This window comes from Cygnus atratus, chromosome 27 (genome assembly GCF_013377495.2).
Source record: "Cygnus atratus isolate AKBS03 ecotype Queensland, Australia chromosome 27, CAtr_DNAZoo_HiC_assembly, whole genome shotgun sequence".
In the NCBI taxonomy this organism is placed as follows: domain Eukaryota; kingdom Metazoa; phylum Chordata; class Aves; order Anseriformes; family Anatidae; genus Cygnus; species Cygnus atratus.
Window position 1 is genome coordinate 716,831 of NC_066388.1, and position 14,298 is coordinate 731,128.

Genomic DNA, 14,298 nt, shown 5'->3' on the forward strand with positions numbered 1-14,298 from the left:
GGGCTGCCCAGGTGCCCCCAGCCCAGCACGGGGGGCTTGGGGTGTCCTTTGCTGGCGCAGCGAGCGGCTGACCTCCCCCTTGGCCAAGCTGTTGCAACAGCGAGGAGGAGGAAGGTCAGGTTCCCCGCAGGAGGGTGCAGGAGTTGACGTCAAAGGAAGCAGCTGGTGATTCACGGGTTCTCGGGAGCGCTCGTCTCCGGGGCCGTAACTCATCCCAGAAATGTCATTTCATCCTTGAGTGTTATCGCTGCTCCGCCGTTGCCCACCCGCAGATAACCGGCCCCGGGGGGACTCGGGGCTGCCCCTCGATGCAGCCCGGTGCGGGCAGGGGGCTCGGGGCTGCTCGGGGGCTCCGAGCTTGCTGGGCTGTGCCCGGCTTGGAGCCCTGGGGTGCCGGAGCTCGGGGGGTGCCTGCTGCTCCGCACGCAGACCCCTCAGCAGCTGTCCCACAAGCTCTGGTCCCAGTAATGGGCATGAGGTGCCCGTCCCGTGTCGGGGGGCTGGGCACGGCGGGGTCTGTCCCGCGGCTCAGGCTGGGGTTGGCTGCACGAGGCCGCGAGCGTGCGCCTGGTGCCCAGACCACGGGTGACCTGCGGCCCCCGGCAGCTGCGCGGGGAGGGGGCTGGCCTTGGCCCCCCGGGGCCCTGCCGTAAGTGACGGCTCTTATCTCCCTGCTGACACGCCAGCATCCTTCAGCGGGCGTATTTAAGGCTGAGCACCCAGAGGGCTGGGGCAGAGGAGCTCTCGCTGCACAGACGCCAGCCCCAACTGCTGCCGACCGGGGAGATGCTGCCCGCCACCTTCAAGCTGTGCGCTGCCATCTCCTACCGCCACCTGCGCAACATGACCGGTGAGGGCACGGGGGTGCGGGGCTGCTGGTGGGGGGCTGCGGTCCCCGGGTGTTGCGTTTTGGTCCCCAGGACCCCTTTTTGCTGCTGCATGTATTTCTGGGGCCGAGGGAGGAGGGCTGTGCCCCGTTTCCAGCGTGGCTGCACCTCTGCTCTTCTGGAGCACCGAAGGAGAGCGTTTAGCCCATGCTACAAAGGTCACTGCAGGCTTCTTGCTCTGGAGCCCCAGGAGGAGCCGTAGATGATATCCCCTTGGCTGTCAGGATCTCGTACTCATGTTCCATTTCCTACAGCCTTTCCTGGGCACCTGCTCGTGCAGAGGCGGGCGACTGCCCTCAGCTGCTGCGGGGCTGCCCTCAGCTCCCCGTGCACGACTTGGGCTCAGAGCGAGACCGACCAGCTTCTGTCCTCCCGTAGCACGAGGGCAGTAAGCTGCTCCCTGCAGCGGTGGTGGGGGGTAAAAGGAGGCACGCAGAGGGTTCTCAATGATGCACGTTTAAAGGAAAGAAGCAAAGCCTGACAAATGCCCCGCGTGGTTCTGTTGAGTGACACGCTCTCTGCTCCAGGTCTCCGACGACAAGCCGCGGTCGCCATCAGCCAGGAGCTGAGCAGGCTGGCCTGCCGCAGCGCGGGGCCCAGCACGTGGATTAACCAGGTCCGCCGAAGGAGCTCCCTGCTCAGTAAGTGACAGGCAGGTGGGGACCTGCCTCATCCCGCCGCGTGCTGGCCCTCACGGGTCAGTGCTCAGGGACTGGCTAGAGGAAAGCCGCTCATGTGTAGCTCGTGCTTCTGCTGAGCAAATGGCAAGCGCAGGCTAGCAGTGGGAGCTGAGCTTAACTCCTGAGCCCCTGGGCACTGAGAAGTCTATATGATGTAGAGCTTATCTGGTATTACGACGTGTTAGCCAATTGTAATGTTCTTACGCTCACTCCTGCTTTTGTCCAATGCCTTCCAGGCTCGAGGCTGGAGGAGAAGCCCTTCAGCGAGGTGGAGATGTCTTACATCAAGCAAGGAGAGGAAGCCCTCCAGAAATCGCTCAGCATCCTCGGGGATCAGGACGGCTGGAAGACGGAGACGGTGGTGGTAAGCTCTGCTCTGCGGCAGGCTAACGTGGTCCTGCTGCAAGTGTCTGTGGTGCTGATCCTGCCTTCCCTCGCTAGGATAACGGAGACAAAGTGCAGAGCAAGGTGCTGCCTGACGTGGGCAAAGGTGTTCCGCCTCGAGGTGGTGGTGGACCAGCCCCTGGACACGGTGTACAGCGAGCTGGTGGACAACATGGAGCAGATGGGAGACTGGAACCCCAGCGTCAAAGAGGTCAAGGTAGGGAGTGCCTGCACGGGGGGATGCCAGGCTCTGTTCTGACCTCCCTCAGATGCATCTGCTGCTCCACGTGGCGTTACAGGGGCCGGGGAATCACTTTGCACATCGCAGCAGGGCGCAGGGATTTTTCCGCCCATTCCTTGGGGGATGGACTTCTACTTTGGATGTTTCCCACTACAGGCATAAAGCCTGTTCTGCAGTAATCGCGCTGCTGTTTCAGAAGAGCAGCCTGTCTGCGGAGGGAGGGCTGATTGTTACCGATTCTGCAGGAAATGCACTTGCTCTTTGCTGCACGGCAGCAGTCCAGCTCTGTTGTGGTTTGTGGTGTTAGTGGAGAAGAAATAGCAGTACCCAACAGTAGGGACGAGCACCTTGCTATTCTGCAGCTTGTCTGAAAGCATTAAGAGACGTGCCTTCCTTTTTCGGGTATTGAAATCTGGAAATGATGTTCTGCATTCCAGGATAATGCAGAAAATGCTTATATTGAGAAAAATTATAAGATGAGCTACTGTGAGAGCATGCATCTGGTTACAAGCAGTGATCAAATGCTAGCTTTTAACTGACTGTAGCCGTTTTTGCAATAAATGCCTCACATTACAATTTGTACCGTCCAGATTCTGCAGAAGATTGGAAAAGACACGGTGATCACCCACGAGAAGGCGGCTGCTACCCCCGGAAACATTGTTGGACCGCGGGACTTTGTCAGCGTCCGGTGCGCTAAGCGACGCGGCTCCACCTGCGTCCTGGCCGGCATGTCCACCAAGTACGGGGCCATGCCAGAACAGCAGGGCTTTGTAAGGTAACTGCCTCTTGTGTTGACTTAGCGGGCATAGAGGGGCGCTTAGTGAAGGTCGGATTCACATCCTAGCTTTTAGCATAGGCTCAGCATTACTGTGCTGTTTGTTTCAGTAGCAGAGTGAGTTTTGTGTTTTGGGGAAGAGATTGCGAAGGAAACCCTAACTCATAAAGCGCTTCAGTGCTTTTTGAGGTTAAGTCAGGTGTTGCTTTTTAACACGCACTCCTGCCCTTGTACAGAGCTGAGAACGGTCCCACGTGCATGATCCTGCGCCCGGTGGCTGGCGACCCTTCGCAAACCAAGTTGATATGGCTTCTTAGCATTGACCTGAAGGTAAGCTGCACAGTGAATTATTTCACACGAAACGCAAGGGTTACATCCGCGGCGAGTTCCACTCACGGGCTGTTGTCTGCTCCTCTCTAGGGCTGGCTGCCGAAGACGATCATCAACCAGGTTCTGTCCCAGACGCAGGTGGACTTCGCCAACCACCTCCGGGAGCGCCTGGCCCGCACGGTGGCAGTGAGCTGCTGACTGCGCCCGGCCCCGAGGCAGCACCTGCCCTCCTGCACGGGCTAGTATTTAATGCTTTGTTCAGGGGTAAAAGTAGGGATCTTGGTAATTAGGTAAGTCAGACACAGTTTAACTCCAGCCTGTTCTAACAAGCCAGGCCTTTAATAGCAGACATTACTAATAAAGCTTTAACTAATTAGCCAGGAGCTCCTAGGAGCCTGATTTAGAAGGCTCAGAGTGCACGTGCAGGACAACCTGAAATTTTACTCCCTTCAGGTATTGTGTTTGCACATACAGCATGTGCTGGCCCAGCCTTCTGCATCAGTTAAAGCTTTATTAGTAATGTCTGCTATTAAAGGCCTTGGCTAATTAGTTATTAGGGCGGTCCCAGGAGCCTGATTCAGAAGGCGGGGCCAGCCAGCACCTGCTCAGTGTGCAAACACAGGACTTAACCTAAAATTCATTCCCCTCCTTTCCCCAGTGAAGCAGCTCTAACTTATTTGACTATAATTATGCATGTCTGTACAGGAAAATTATTTATTCAAAGCTCTGTAATGATGGTCAGTGGCAGGAGTCCCTGTAGCGACAGTCAGTGCTTTCATACAGTTAGCTGGAGGAGAGCTTCAGATTTAAAGTAGCTACTTTGAGTTTACAGGTTACGAATGAAACTAGATATCTAAACAAAAAAAGAATCACAAGACAAAAATATAAGAGTTTAAAGAAAGGTTTATTTTTAAACTGGCTGCCAGTTCATGTAAAAAAAAAATACAGTTTGGGCAGAAGCCCAAATTTCAGTCTTACATGCAGTAGTCTTGCTACAACACAATCCTTCTGGATGGAAGCTGTTTACAATTAGCCAAACACAGGAGCAGAAGTGTCAATGTTGCTTCTGCACGTATACATACAGCAGGTAGGTCCAACCGCAGCCTGCTCTCACTGAAAAATGACTGTTACAACCCCAGTACATCAGATGAGAAGTATCTCAACACAATAGTTGCTTCTTCAGCTAGCTACGCCGTAAGTTACTGAAGACTCCGAGAGATGCTCACAAATAGCACAATACATATTAGAACTGCATTCACTTAGACTCCAGCAGAGGGGTAGCGCATGAACCTTCAGCAGGTAACAAATATACATACAAAACGCCTGCCACCAAGAGCTGCATTGGCTTCATCACGTTTGTTCATTGACAGATTGTTCTGAGTGATGCACATTCTCCTAGAATAAAACCCACTTGATTTGATAGCCACCTTGGTCTGTTATGCTGCACCTACTTCTTTTAAGGCTCCCAGGGTGGGCTTCGTCTTCCATCAACTTCCGTCTCTACGTGATACAGAACATCTGCCAGCGTGTGTTCTACGACAGCACCCCAGCCCATGTCACTCATCTGCAAGGGGAGCGAAAGGCAGTTAGCTTGATGCACAACGCACAGGCTCAGGACAAAGAGGGACAAGCCCTGCTGGCCACCACTGTTTGTATAGCAGTTGGGGTAGTGCCACCCCTGTGCCTGTGCTCAAGGACTGTCCCTCCTGAAAACATTAGCAGAGATAAAAATACTGCAAGTTCCTTAAACAGCAAGTCAGGCCTTATATTAAAAAGCTATCACAGGCATAATCAGGGACCTAATAGTCTGCATCAAATATTTAATTAAAATGAAAGGCGTCTTTGTCAAGAGGAAAGAGCTATTCAAAGTTTTTTTTTTAATGCGCTTTATCCTTCAAGATTTTTAAACACATTCCTTTCAGCTGCACTATCAAGCTACAAGTACAAAACCTGAAGAGGCCAGATACAGGCTTGCTATAAATCTACTCCTCCCCACCATAGCAAATTTTCAACCACATTTTGTGATAGCCTCAGGGTATTTAAACAAGGGGGGCGGGGGGGGGGGCAGAACTTCAGTCATTACTTACTGGACGGTAAGTGATATCTCTGGGTGGGTACTTGAAATACGGTCCAAAGTTTATAGAAACCTATGGAAGACATTTGCATTAGAAAACGGAGGGAAAAAAAGATAGGCAAAATTCTTCAGGCCTCACCCTCTTACACTCCTGAGCTTAACTGCACCCTGTGCAAGAACATGTGAACATACAGCCTTGCACCAAAGGACAGCATTCACTCAGTACGCTGAGAAAGTTAAATCCCACAAGTGAACAGCTGCATTGCTCTAGACTAGTTTTAATACAACAACTCCCCATCTTTGCTCACTTAACTGGGCTTGCTTGACACACTCCCAGCATGTCCACTCTATGCATGAATAAAGTTATGGCTGGACTTAGGCATTATCTTTGACAGTATGTTACTTACTGTGCAGCCTTTGTACAAAGAAATAGCAGGAAAATAAACGCCTTCAAAAATGTCTTTAAAAGCAACACCTTGGCTGACACCGTTCTTGAAGAATATTATCTGAAAAGTAAAATGAAAAGTTTTTTTCCACTGATGCTAACTTTCAGGACCTTACTTGTGATCCACAAAGTAATTGTCAAAAGGCAGCTTATCAGTGACTCCCCTTCTGCCTGATGCCAGACATTTTTAACATACTTAAGTGACAGCAAGAACACTACAAGCAAAGCGTGCAGCTGGTTTGGTCAGTTCACTTGTATTCTTTTTGATGATCAGCCTCCCTTTGTGGTCATTAAATAGAAGTGACTAACATACACAGAAAACAGTCTCAGCAGGCTCACCACTCTTAAGATCTGCATCCTTCCACTCCACCTACCAATGCTTAACTTACCTGGCTTCCAGGTGCTTGCTTTAGGCTCTTCTCTGCTTTGTCCACAAAGTCCTTCTCTTCAAAGTACAAGTAGCTTTTAAATTTGATCAAAGCCTGAAATAGTAGGAAACACCCACTTCAGAAATAAATAATCCGAAAATCTGTTACCTACAGTGACATATTAAAGAATGGCAGGCCTACAGGAGCCCTGCTCTGGGAAAGGCGTGCCTATTGTGTCAAGAGTACCCATGAAGAGTGATTCACACAGCTCAAATATTTGAGAACCAGGAGGGGAAGAGTAGATGAAACGAGATGTGGGAAATCTCATTCAGCAGTCCACATGCAGTGTTCCCCGGCAGAACCTCTGGGTGGGGGTATTTTGTTTTCTTGAAGTCAACGCTTCAGACTTCTCTGCTGTGAACCAGAGTGACACCCAGAGGTAGGCTGGGAAGGTCACACTCAGAGAGAGGAAAAACAAGTCTGAGCAAGCAGTTTCCCGCTAGTCCCCACAGTCACCACTTCAGTTAAGGAAGCCCACATCTCACCTTATCTTTGTAAGTATCAGGCAGCGATTTGGCAGTCTCAGTGTCTTCTGGAAGACTGATGTAAAAGCCCAGTATATCTCCCTGTCCATAGCCAGATGAATAGTGCTTCCCTATTGACTGATGAAACTTGGTTCCCTTCTTGCTGCGCCAGGAGTAACTGAACTTGTCGTATCCCAGAGGTGCCTGGAGGTTCCCTGCAGAAACCAATGCTTCTTGATCAACATTCAAATTGTATCAGGAACACCTCTATATGTACGCCCCTTCATGTTTTGGGCTAATAATTACATTCAGTTAATAAATACAACTGTCATTAGCACAAATATGGTGACTAAAGCATTAAGCAAGGCCACGCATGCAGCAGCATAAAGGAGCTGCCAGTACTGCAGTTCTGCACAGCTCAGAGCACCTACTGAAAGAGTTTATCCCTTGGTAAAGCAGTGACAAAATAGGCAAGCTGAACACTACTTCCTCTTCTGAGGTTTAAATTACTGGGACAAACAACAACAAAAAGTAGGAACTAGTTAGAAACCAATGCCCGCTACAAATACTTGGTAAAATTATTTACCCAATGGCTGCGACCAGCCTAATCTGGCAGCTGTGTCCGGAGGCATCTCATCCATGGATATTTCAAAGTACCACGCTCCTTTCCGCACTCCGTGTGAGGCTCGTACCATTGAATAGCCCTTCTCGCCGACGACAGTCAGTCTGTCATCCGAAATCTTCAACTGAGGAGCTGCAGCAGATAAGAGCACGTTCACAATTCATTTGCAATTTCTAATGCCTTTCGATATCACTGCACAAGTGACCATACAGAAGTAGATTTAACATTCACACCTCTTAAAGCAATAACATGTGCAACCTCAGTAACTTGTAACATGAGGTTAGAGAAGATGGCCCCTCGTAAGAAGAGCTGGCTACATAACGTGTACGATCAGCAAGCTGCGTACCTCGGTCGTGCAGGGCTAGGAGGACTCGTTCATACAGGCAGGCTCTGTAGAGGTCCCCGGGAATAGGCTTCCCTGCCCAGCAGTCTAGCTCCAACTTCTCTGGGTCAGGTGCGTGGGGGTCAGGCTCAGCCAAGATGTAACGATATCCATCTTTATTAAAGGGGTGCTCCAAAGGGTAGCCATGGGGCGGTAACCGCTGCGCAGAGAACAACGGGTCGCTGTGAAGCACAAAAACTACAGGTTGGCGTCTCAAAGTGGTTGCAGTCCCCCTACAAGTCAGCCCAGTACAACCTCTTACAGAGCAGTACCTGCAGCGTCACAGCCTGCACAGCACTTTGCTCTCAAAAGAGTTGGCATGAAATGAGCACGTACTCAGCTACTTCAAATACTGTCTAGCAGGTGACGCACAAATAACACCTCATGGTTATGGCGTGACTCCCCCTAAATAAGGGCAGACAGACAGACGGGAGGCAGCCTAGGGCATCGAAACTGCAGCTGTCCCTCTGTCCAATGTACGACTTGCTAAAGATGCTCATCACCATGCCACTTTGTCCTCTTTCCTCTTACCTTCTGGTTTTCTTGGCCGTTCCTGTGGTCCCTCCGTCCTGCTGCTTGCGTTTTGCTCCCCGTCCCTTCCCACTGCCTCCTGCGGCAATTCCCCCTTCAGAGAGAAATCACAGCATGTTAAGCAACCGGTGATCAGAGAGAGCCTGTGAGCGTGGAATCTCCATGAACAGCAGAGGCAGAAGCAGCCAAGTTCACATCTGTTCATTAGCTCGTGTGCCTTCTTCCACACAGCTTTACTTGAAACGAACCTCACCGAGCACCGAAAAACCCAGAACTTTTCGTAGGTTCCAGTCAACTTTTCAAGTCTCGTAACTTAGAGTGGAAGTGAAATGAGATTTACCAATAAAACGAGCTCCACTCCAGTTTTTACAATGAGAATTAAAAATCTTTTCTCTCACAGAAAGATCTCCAGCCAGCAGCAGTAGGTTCCTGTTTGAAAGCATTATTATTTGTTTTCATGGAGATTCCAGTCACACAATTCAAATTTATTTCTGAAAAAGCAGCAGAAAACCCAACCTACAGCATACGCTATCTGATTGTAAGCAAAGTTGTCAGCCCAGTGACACACAATGCTGGAGAAACACTCTGACACCAATACCTGCACACACAGTAAGCACTTACCAATGTATTTTAATCTATAAAATAAAATACACCGAAGTTGGGTAAAAATGAAAAGCACTAGAGGTGTTTCTCTTCAGTATGACCAAAATTAGTACTACGATTAAAGCACGTCATTTCATATTATGGCACCCAACTTCTAGTGATAAATGTAACTGTGTTACAGGACAAGCTGCGTGTCAAATTTTATCAAACTACTATCAGTATTAATATTTCAATATGTTAAATTGCGTATGCATTTTACCATTACACTATTTCAAAAAGCATTACTATTGATTTACAAGGAAAACCAGAATTTCTCTGGACTGCAGATAAACACCTTTAAGAACCACAAACTGGGCTGTAACTAGAAACACAGCAAGCTTTAAATTACCGGCGTTCCCCCTGGCAGTGTGAGGGGTTCAGACCTCTGAAGGGTTACCATATTCTGCACACACGTGACGTGACCTAAACTGCACTTGCTAGCTTTAGTGCAGACATTGAGACTCCCCAGGTTGCCACCACTTATTTATCTAAGCAACCAGAATGTCACAGACTCAGACCTCTTATTTAGGCATTACGATTTTAAATCACAAAAATATCAGGTTGAATCCCACAGACTTAAAAATAAACTTAACTGAAAATAAAACTTTAAACCAGTCAGGCGGGGCAGAATATGATGAATCTAAAGCTTCTAATTGCTAAACATTAAAAGGTGAAATTGTTGGTTTGTATTAAAATATTCTTGCAATCACGTCAGGGCACACTTTTGATTTTTAAATTGAATATAGCTTCTAAGATAACTGAGCAAAAAAGCTTTCCAAACCACAATAATACTTAAGTTTTAGAAGCTGAAAGGTAAATATTCACCACCCAAAGAGGCTCCACCTGTAAGAACAGAAGTGGCACCACATATTTGAGAAACTACCAATAGTTAAAGAAAAAAACAACCAGTGCACGAAACAGAGACAAAGCAGCCTTAAATCCTATTTTAAAAAGCCCGAATCACCTCCTGCTAGGTAATAATTCAGCATGTTTCACGTGGAATGGTACAAGGAAATGTCACCAGCTCTTAACACTACTACAGTAAGATCGCTAAAATTACTCATAACGAGCTAGGGAAAGTTCTTCCTTCGCACAGCTGTCATCCCACAAAGAGGAATAACAGTAAAACACAAACAGTGATCATAAGGAAACACATTACTTATACTTTCCCTTACTGCTTGCAAATCTCAAGAGTGAGGAGAACAGGAAATCTGAGTAATACAAGTATGTAAATTAAAACAATTATGGAAGGAAACCATGGAGCTCTGCTTTCTTGGAAGCACCTTGAATTAGCTGGCCACCACGAAGAAGAAAGCTGAACCTTTACAGTAAGTTAATCTCTATGGAAAGGGATGGTGAGACTGGCTTGACGCGTTTCAAACATAATAAACACAACCTCAGTCCACACAAGAGGTTTAACGGTCACATCTCAGCTGATGTAACTGCACTCACGCTAGGCTACACGTCTGGGAAAATGCAGCTTCAAACCAAATACTGGAAAAAAAGAATAGTTAAAGAACTTGCCATTTAAGCTTCCACTTGTGGATACAGCGTTGTTCTGCTTCTGGTTATCGTACGCAGGACCAATATTGGCAAGGTCCTGGAAAAGGAAGGAAAGAAAAAGCTGAAGTACAGACTCAGACAAACTTACCATTCCAAGTCCAAACACGGCACTTCCACGTGCTGGGGAATTATTCCAGCACACCACTGGGCGCAGCACTGGCTTACGCTGTCTTGGATAATTTTTGCTTATTTGACTGAGCATAAGCTATCAGCAAAAATAACACCCCTCCCTTCCCTCCCAACAGGGCATTTTCCTTCCAGCTCTAATTACGTACTTGGTCTAGAAGTCCAAATTTTGGGTAGTCTTCTTCTGGATCTTTACTCCCTGGGTCTGGATGCTCTTTCACTAAGAACACATCCCTTTCTTTACACTGAAACAGAAAACAAGGGATACAATCACAGCAAATTCATTAACAAATGCTTAAGTCAAAATACGTACTATTAATACGTCCTACCAGTACCAACTACATAAGAAGCTGCAGGAAGAAGCATTAGAATCTTCACCATTTAGCTCTATGTCTAGACCTCAAAGATGAATGTCAGACAACTGTATCATTCGCAGAAAATCCTCCGTGAACTTAACTCCAGTTACGTACCATGGTTTTGACAATATTATTAGGCCAAGTCATTTTCCCAGGTCTCTGTCTTGTTGTCATACACTCCCAGTATTTATCAATAAATGGGATAATATCCTGTTAAAAAACAACAAATCCAATCAGCAACAGTTAACAACACAGATCTGAAAGTCACACTGCCCGTATTTGTTTGAACTTGCTCTTTGGTGACATCATAAGTTACTTTAATCTCTGATACTTTTTCTAACAGCCTTACCTTATCTTTCGAGAACATAGTTTTTGGGTGCTCATCTTGTGTCCTTGACTGCCACGTCAAGTTGGCCAGAGCACTAAGGCACATTTCCTTGAGATCTTAAAAACAAAGATATCCCAAAGCTAGGGTCAGACTCCATGAGGAAGATCAAACACACGAGCACTCACGCAGCGATAACAAAACACAAAGCACCCATGCTATCTCGAGTAATGGCGAAATGTCACAGGTTCCATCCCACCCCACACCGAACAGATTTTCACTTTCACAAAGTTAGTGGCAAAATGGCAATACGTGTTTTGAAAAAGCTGTGCACGCTTGTCGCTCAAGTTTTGGCAAGTCCTAGCAGAAGCCTCCCGAAGTCTTTAGACAAAATGAAGCCCCTAGGATTATCTAGCACAAACTTTCAACGAGTGAGCTTTTACACTTACTTGCTTGTTTTCTTAAGAAATACGTGTTCCCACTGTGATGGCAGACATTGCAATGGAAACTGTAGTTGGTCATGAAAGGCAAACATGATCTGGAAAAGAGCACGCCGATTTATGAGTTCTGGTGCATGCCTTACCTGTTACACCAGGTTAAGAAATCAATTACTCTCATGCTCTCACTACAAAAAGAACATCTTACAGGTTCACTAATATTTTCATCACATTAATTTTATCATGAGCAGTAACAAAAGCCACAAAGCTCATTGGAACACTGTAAGCAAACTAAGTGTCATCTTGTTTCAGACAAGTCCTGAAATTCACCCAGCAGAAAAACAACAACCACCCAGAAGCTCTAGACAAGGAGCTCAACCAGAGTTAATCAATTAAAGTGAAGCGGAACTCCGGAGTACTTTTTAAGCACAAAATACACAGTCCTTGTCCTTGAGAATCTCACTCTACGTTTCCATTTTTTCTTACACAAACCAATCATAAATTTAGCCCCGAACATACCTGGTGGCAGCCCTTCAAAACTCATTGATTTGAGCAGACCGGATCGGAATCTTTTTGCAAAGAAATTTAGTTCCTCCACCACCTCCTTGACTAATGGTTGAACTTTACCTAACGGCACACTCAGTACCTTCCTATTAATTAAAGCACCGTACAGAAATACGAAGGGTTAATGACTGCACATAATGTTGTGCTCAGACTGCCCAAACACATTAATGACATTAAACTTCTGGCTTCCTCAGGCTGTAGCTTCTGCACTGATTTCTCTTAACCGGCCTCGAGCAGCCTGTCACTGCTTACAGGAGGTGGACAAGGACAGCGCGAGGTGAAACCCGCACCCGATTTATGTAGGCACATTGCTTTGTTTTCAAGAGAACAGGGGGCGCAGATAAAAAGAGACACCAAAGCTTCATGCCTCGCATCAAGCAGAGCTTACATACGTGGTATCGATGCCAAACGTGTCTGCTGTGAACCACTTCGTACAGATCCCGCACTGCAGCTCGATCTCTCCGAGCTGGCGTCCGTTCTCCTCATCCACGGAGCCCGCCTGGGCATCCAAGGCCTCCGAGGCATCGCCGGCACCTTCCTGCAACCAGAGCACATCAGCACACGGGGGCTGGCTGAGAGGCTGACCGGACCAGACAGCAAAGGTTTGTGCAGGAACCGTCAGGATAGCGGTATTTGGAGCAATATTCGCACACCACTCCCCCGATACAGAGCCATGCTGCGAGTGAGCCCGAACCACTTCGTAGCTTCAGGTGGAACCGATCAGGCGCGTGACAAGGTGACTGCGGGGAGCACGGAGCCACAGGACAGCTTCGGTTGGAGGCGACCTCCGGGGACCACCCAGCCCGACCCATCCCTGCCAGGCAGGCTCACCCCGGGCACGGCGGCGTCCCGGGGGGGGTTGGATATCTGCAACGGGGGCTCCGCAGCCTCCCCGGCAGCCTGCCCCAGGGCTCTGCCACCGGCAGCCGCACAGAAGGGCCCCTCACACGGCCACGGAACCCCTGGGGGGCCCCCTTACGCCCGTTACGGGGCCCCATTTACTCCCGTTACGCGCTCCCCCTTACACCCCTTGCCCCCGTCCTACCTCGCCCCCCTCCCCCGTACCCGGGCGCTGTTTGCGGAGGTCCCCGGGCTCAGGAACCGCGGCTCCGCTCCCCGCCGGACCGGCCCCGGGTGACGGACGGACGGACGGACCGACAGACCGACGGACCGACGGACCGGCCCCACAGCCCCCCCCCCCGTACCATGGGGTCCTTCCCGCTGCCGGACTCGGCCTCCAGCGCCGCGGCGACGTCCCCCGGCGCCGCCTCTCCCCTGAAAGGGCACAAACGGGGCCTGAGCGCGGGGCCGGCACCCCCGGTACCGGCACCCCCAGTACCCCCCGGTACCCCCCCGGTCCCGGTCCCGGTCCCGCACCCGCTGTCGCCGTCGGCAGCGCCCGGCTCGGGCGGCGCCGGGGTCTCGGCGGGGGGCGGCGGCTCCGGGGCCGCCTCCGCGCCCTCCCCGCCGGGGGCCGCCATCGCCGCCGCCGCCGCCATGGCCGCCGCCACTCGCCCGCTCTCGCGGGGCCTCGCCGCTCTCGCGAGACTTGCCGCTTCAAAGGGCGATGCCCGCGGTGGGCCCCACAGCGAGGGGCTGGCGGCGCCCCCTGCCGGCGGCGGGATGGGAGGGCGGGGAGGGGGCCGTGGCGTCACCGCGCGGGGGCGTGACGTCAGCGTGGCGGGGTGTGACGTCACGCAGCCAGCGGGCGAAGCGGGGCTCGGGGGCAACGAGGCTGGGCGCCCTGCAGGCACCGCCCGGCCGCTCCCTTGGTTGGTGGGGGGGGCTGGTCCCGGTATCTCCCCGTCCCCCCCGCGTCCTCCCCGGGGTATCCCCGCGGTGTCCCCATCCACCCCCCGGTGTCCCCCCGGTATCCCTGCGTCCCGCCCCCCGCGGTGTCCCCGTCCACCCCCTTGTGTCCCCGGCGTGCCCCCGGTGTCCCCACATCACCCCCCATGTCCCTGCTTCCCCCCCCGGTATCCCCCCGGTGTCCCCCCAGTATCCCCGTGCGCCCCCCCGGGGTGTCCCAGGGGTATCCCCGC

General features: G+C 50.5%; 2 protein-coding genes across 2 annotated transcripts; one reads left to right on the forward strand and one right to left on the reverse strand.

The window, feature by feature from the left end:
- The first annotated feature begins 698 nt into the window (after window positions 1–698).
- STAR (steroidogenic acute regulatory protein) lies at window positions 699–4,717 on the forward strand. The gene is given in 8 exon segments (XM_035562809.2): window positions 699–850; window positions 1,415–1,528; window positions 1,804–1,931; window positions 2,009–2,053; window positions 2,055–2,168; window positions 2,783–2,967; window positions 3,204–3,297; window positions 3,388–4,717. Coding segments are annotated over 8 exon segments (852 nt in total). The 5' UTR covers window positions 699–786; the 3' UTR covers window positions 3,496–4,717.
- Window positions 4,183–13,704, reverse strand: ASH2L (ASH2 like, histone lysine methyltransferase complex subunit). Its single transcript, XM_035562810.2, has 16 exons — window positions 13,634–13,704; window positions 13,462–13,531; window positions 12,649–12,794; window positions 11,705–11,793; window positions 11,280–11,374; window positions 11,045–11,140; window positions 10,724–10,819; window positions 10,410–10,485; window positions 8,244–8,337; window positions 7,677–7,894; window positions 7,295–7,462; window positions 6,730–6,923; window positions 6,206–6,298; window positions 5,779–5,877; window positions 5,385–5,444; window positions 4,183–4,861 (listed from the first exon to the last, which is right to left on the reverse strand). The coding sequence occupies exons 2-16, from the start codon at window positions 13,462–13,464 to the stop codon at window positions 4,754–4,756; spliced, it is 1,635 nt and encodes a 544-aa protein (XP_035418703.1). The 5' UTR covers window positions 13,465–13,531; window positions 13,634–13,704; the 3' UTR covers window positions 4,183–4,753.
- Window positions 13,705–14,298: the final 594 nt, after the last annotated feature.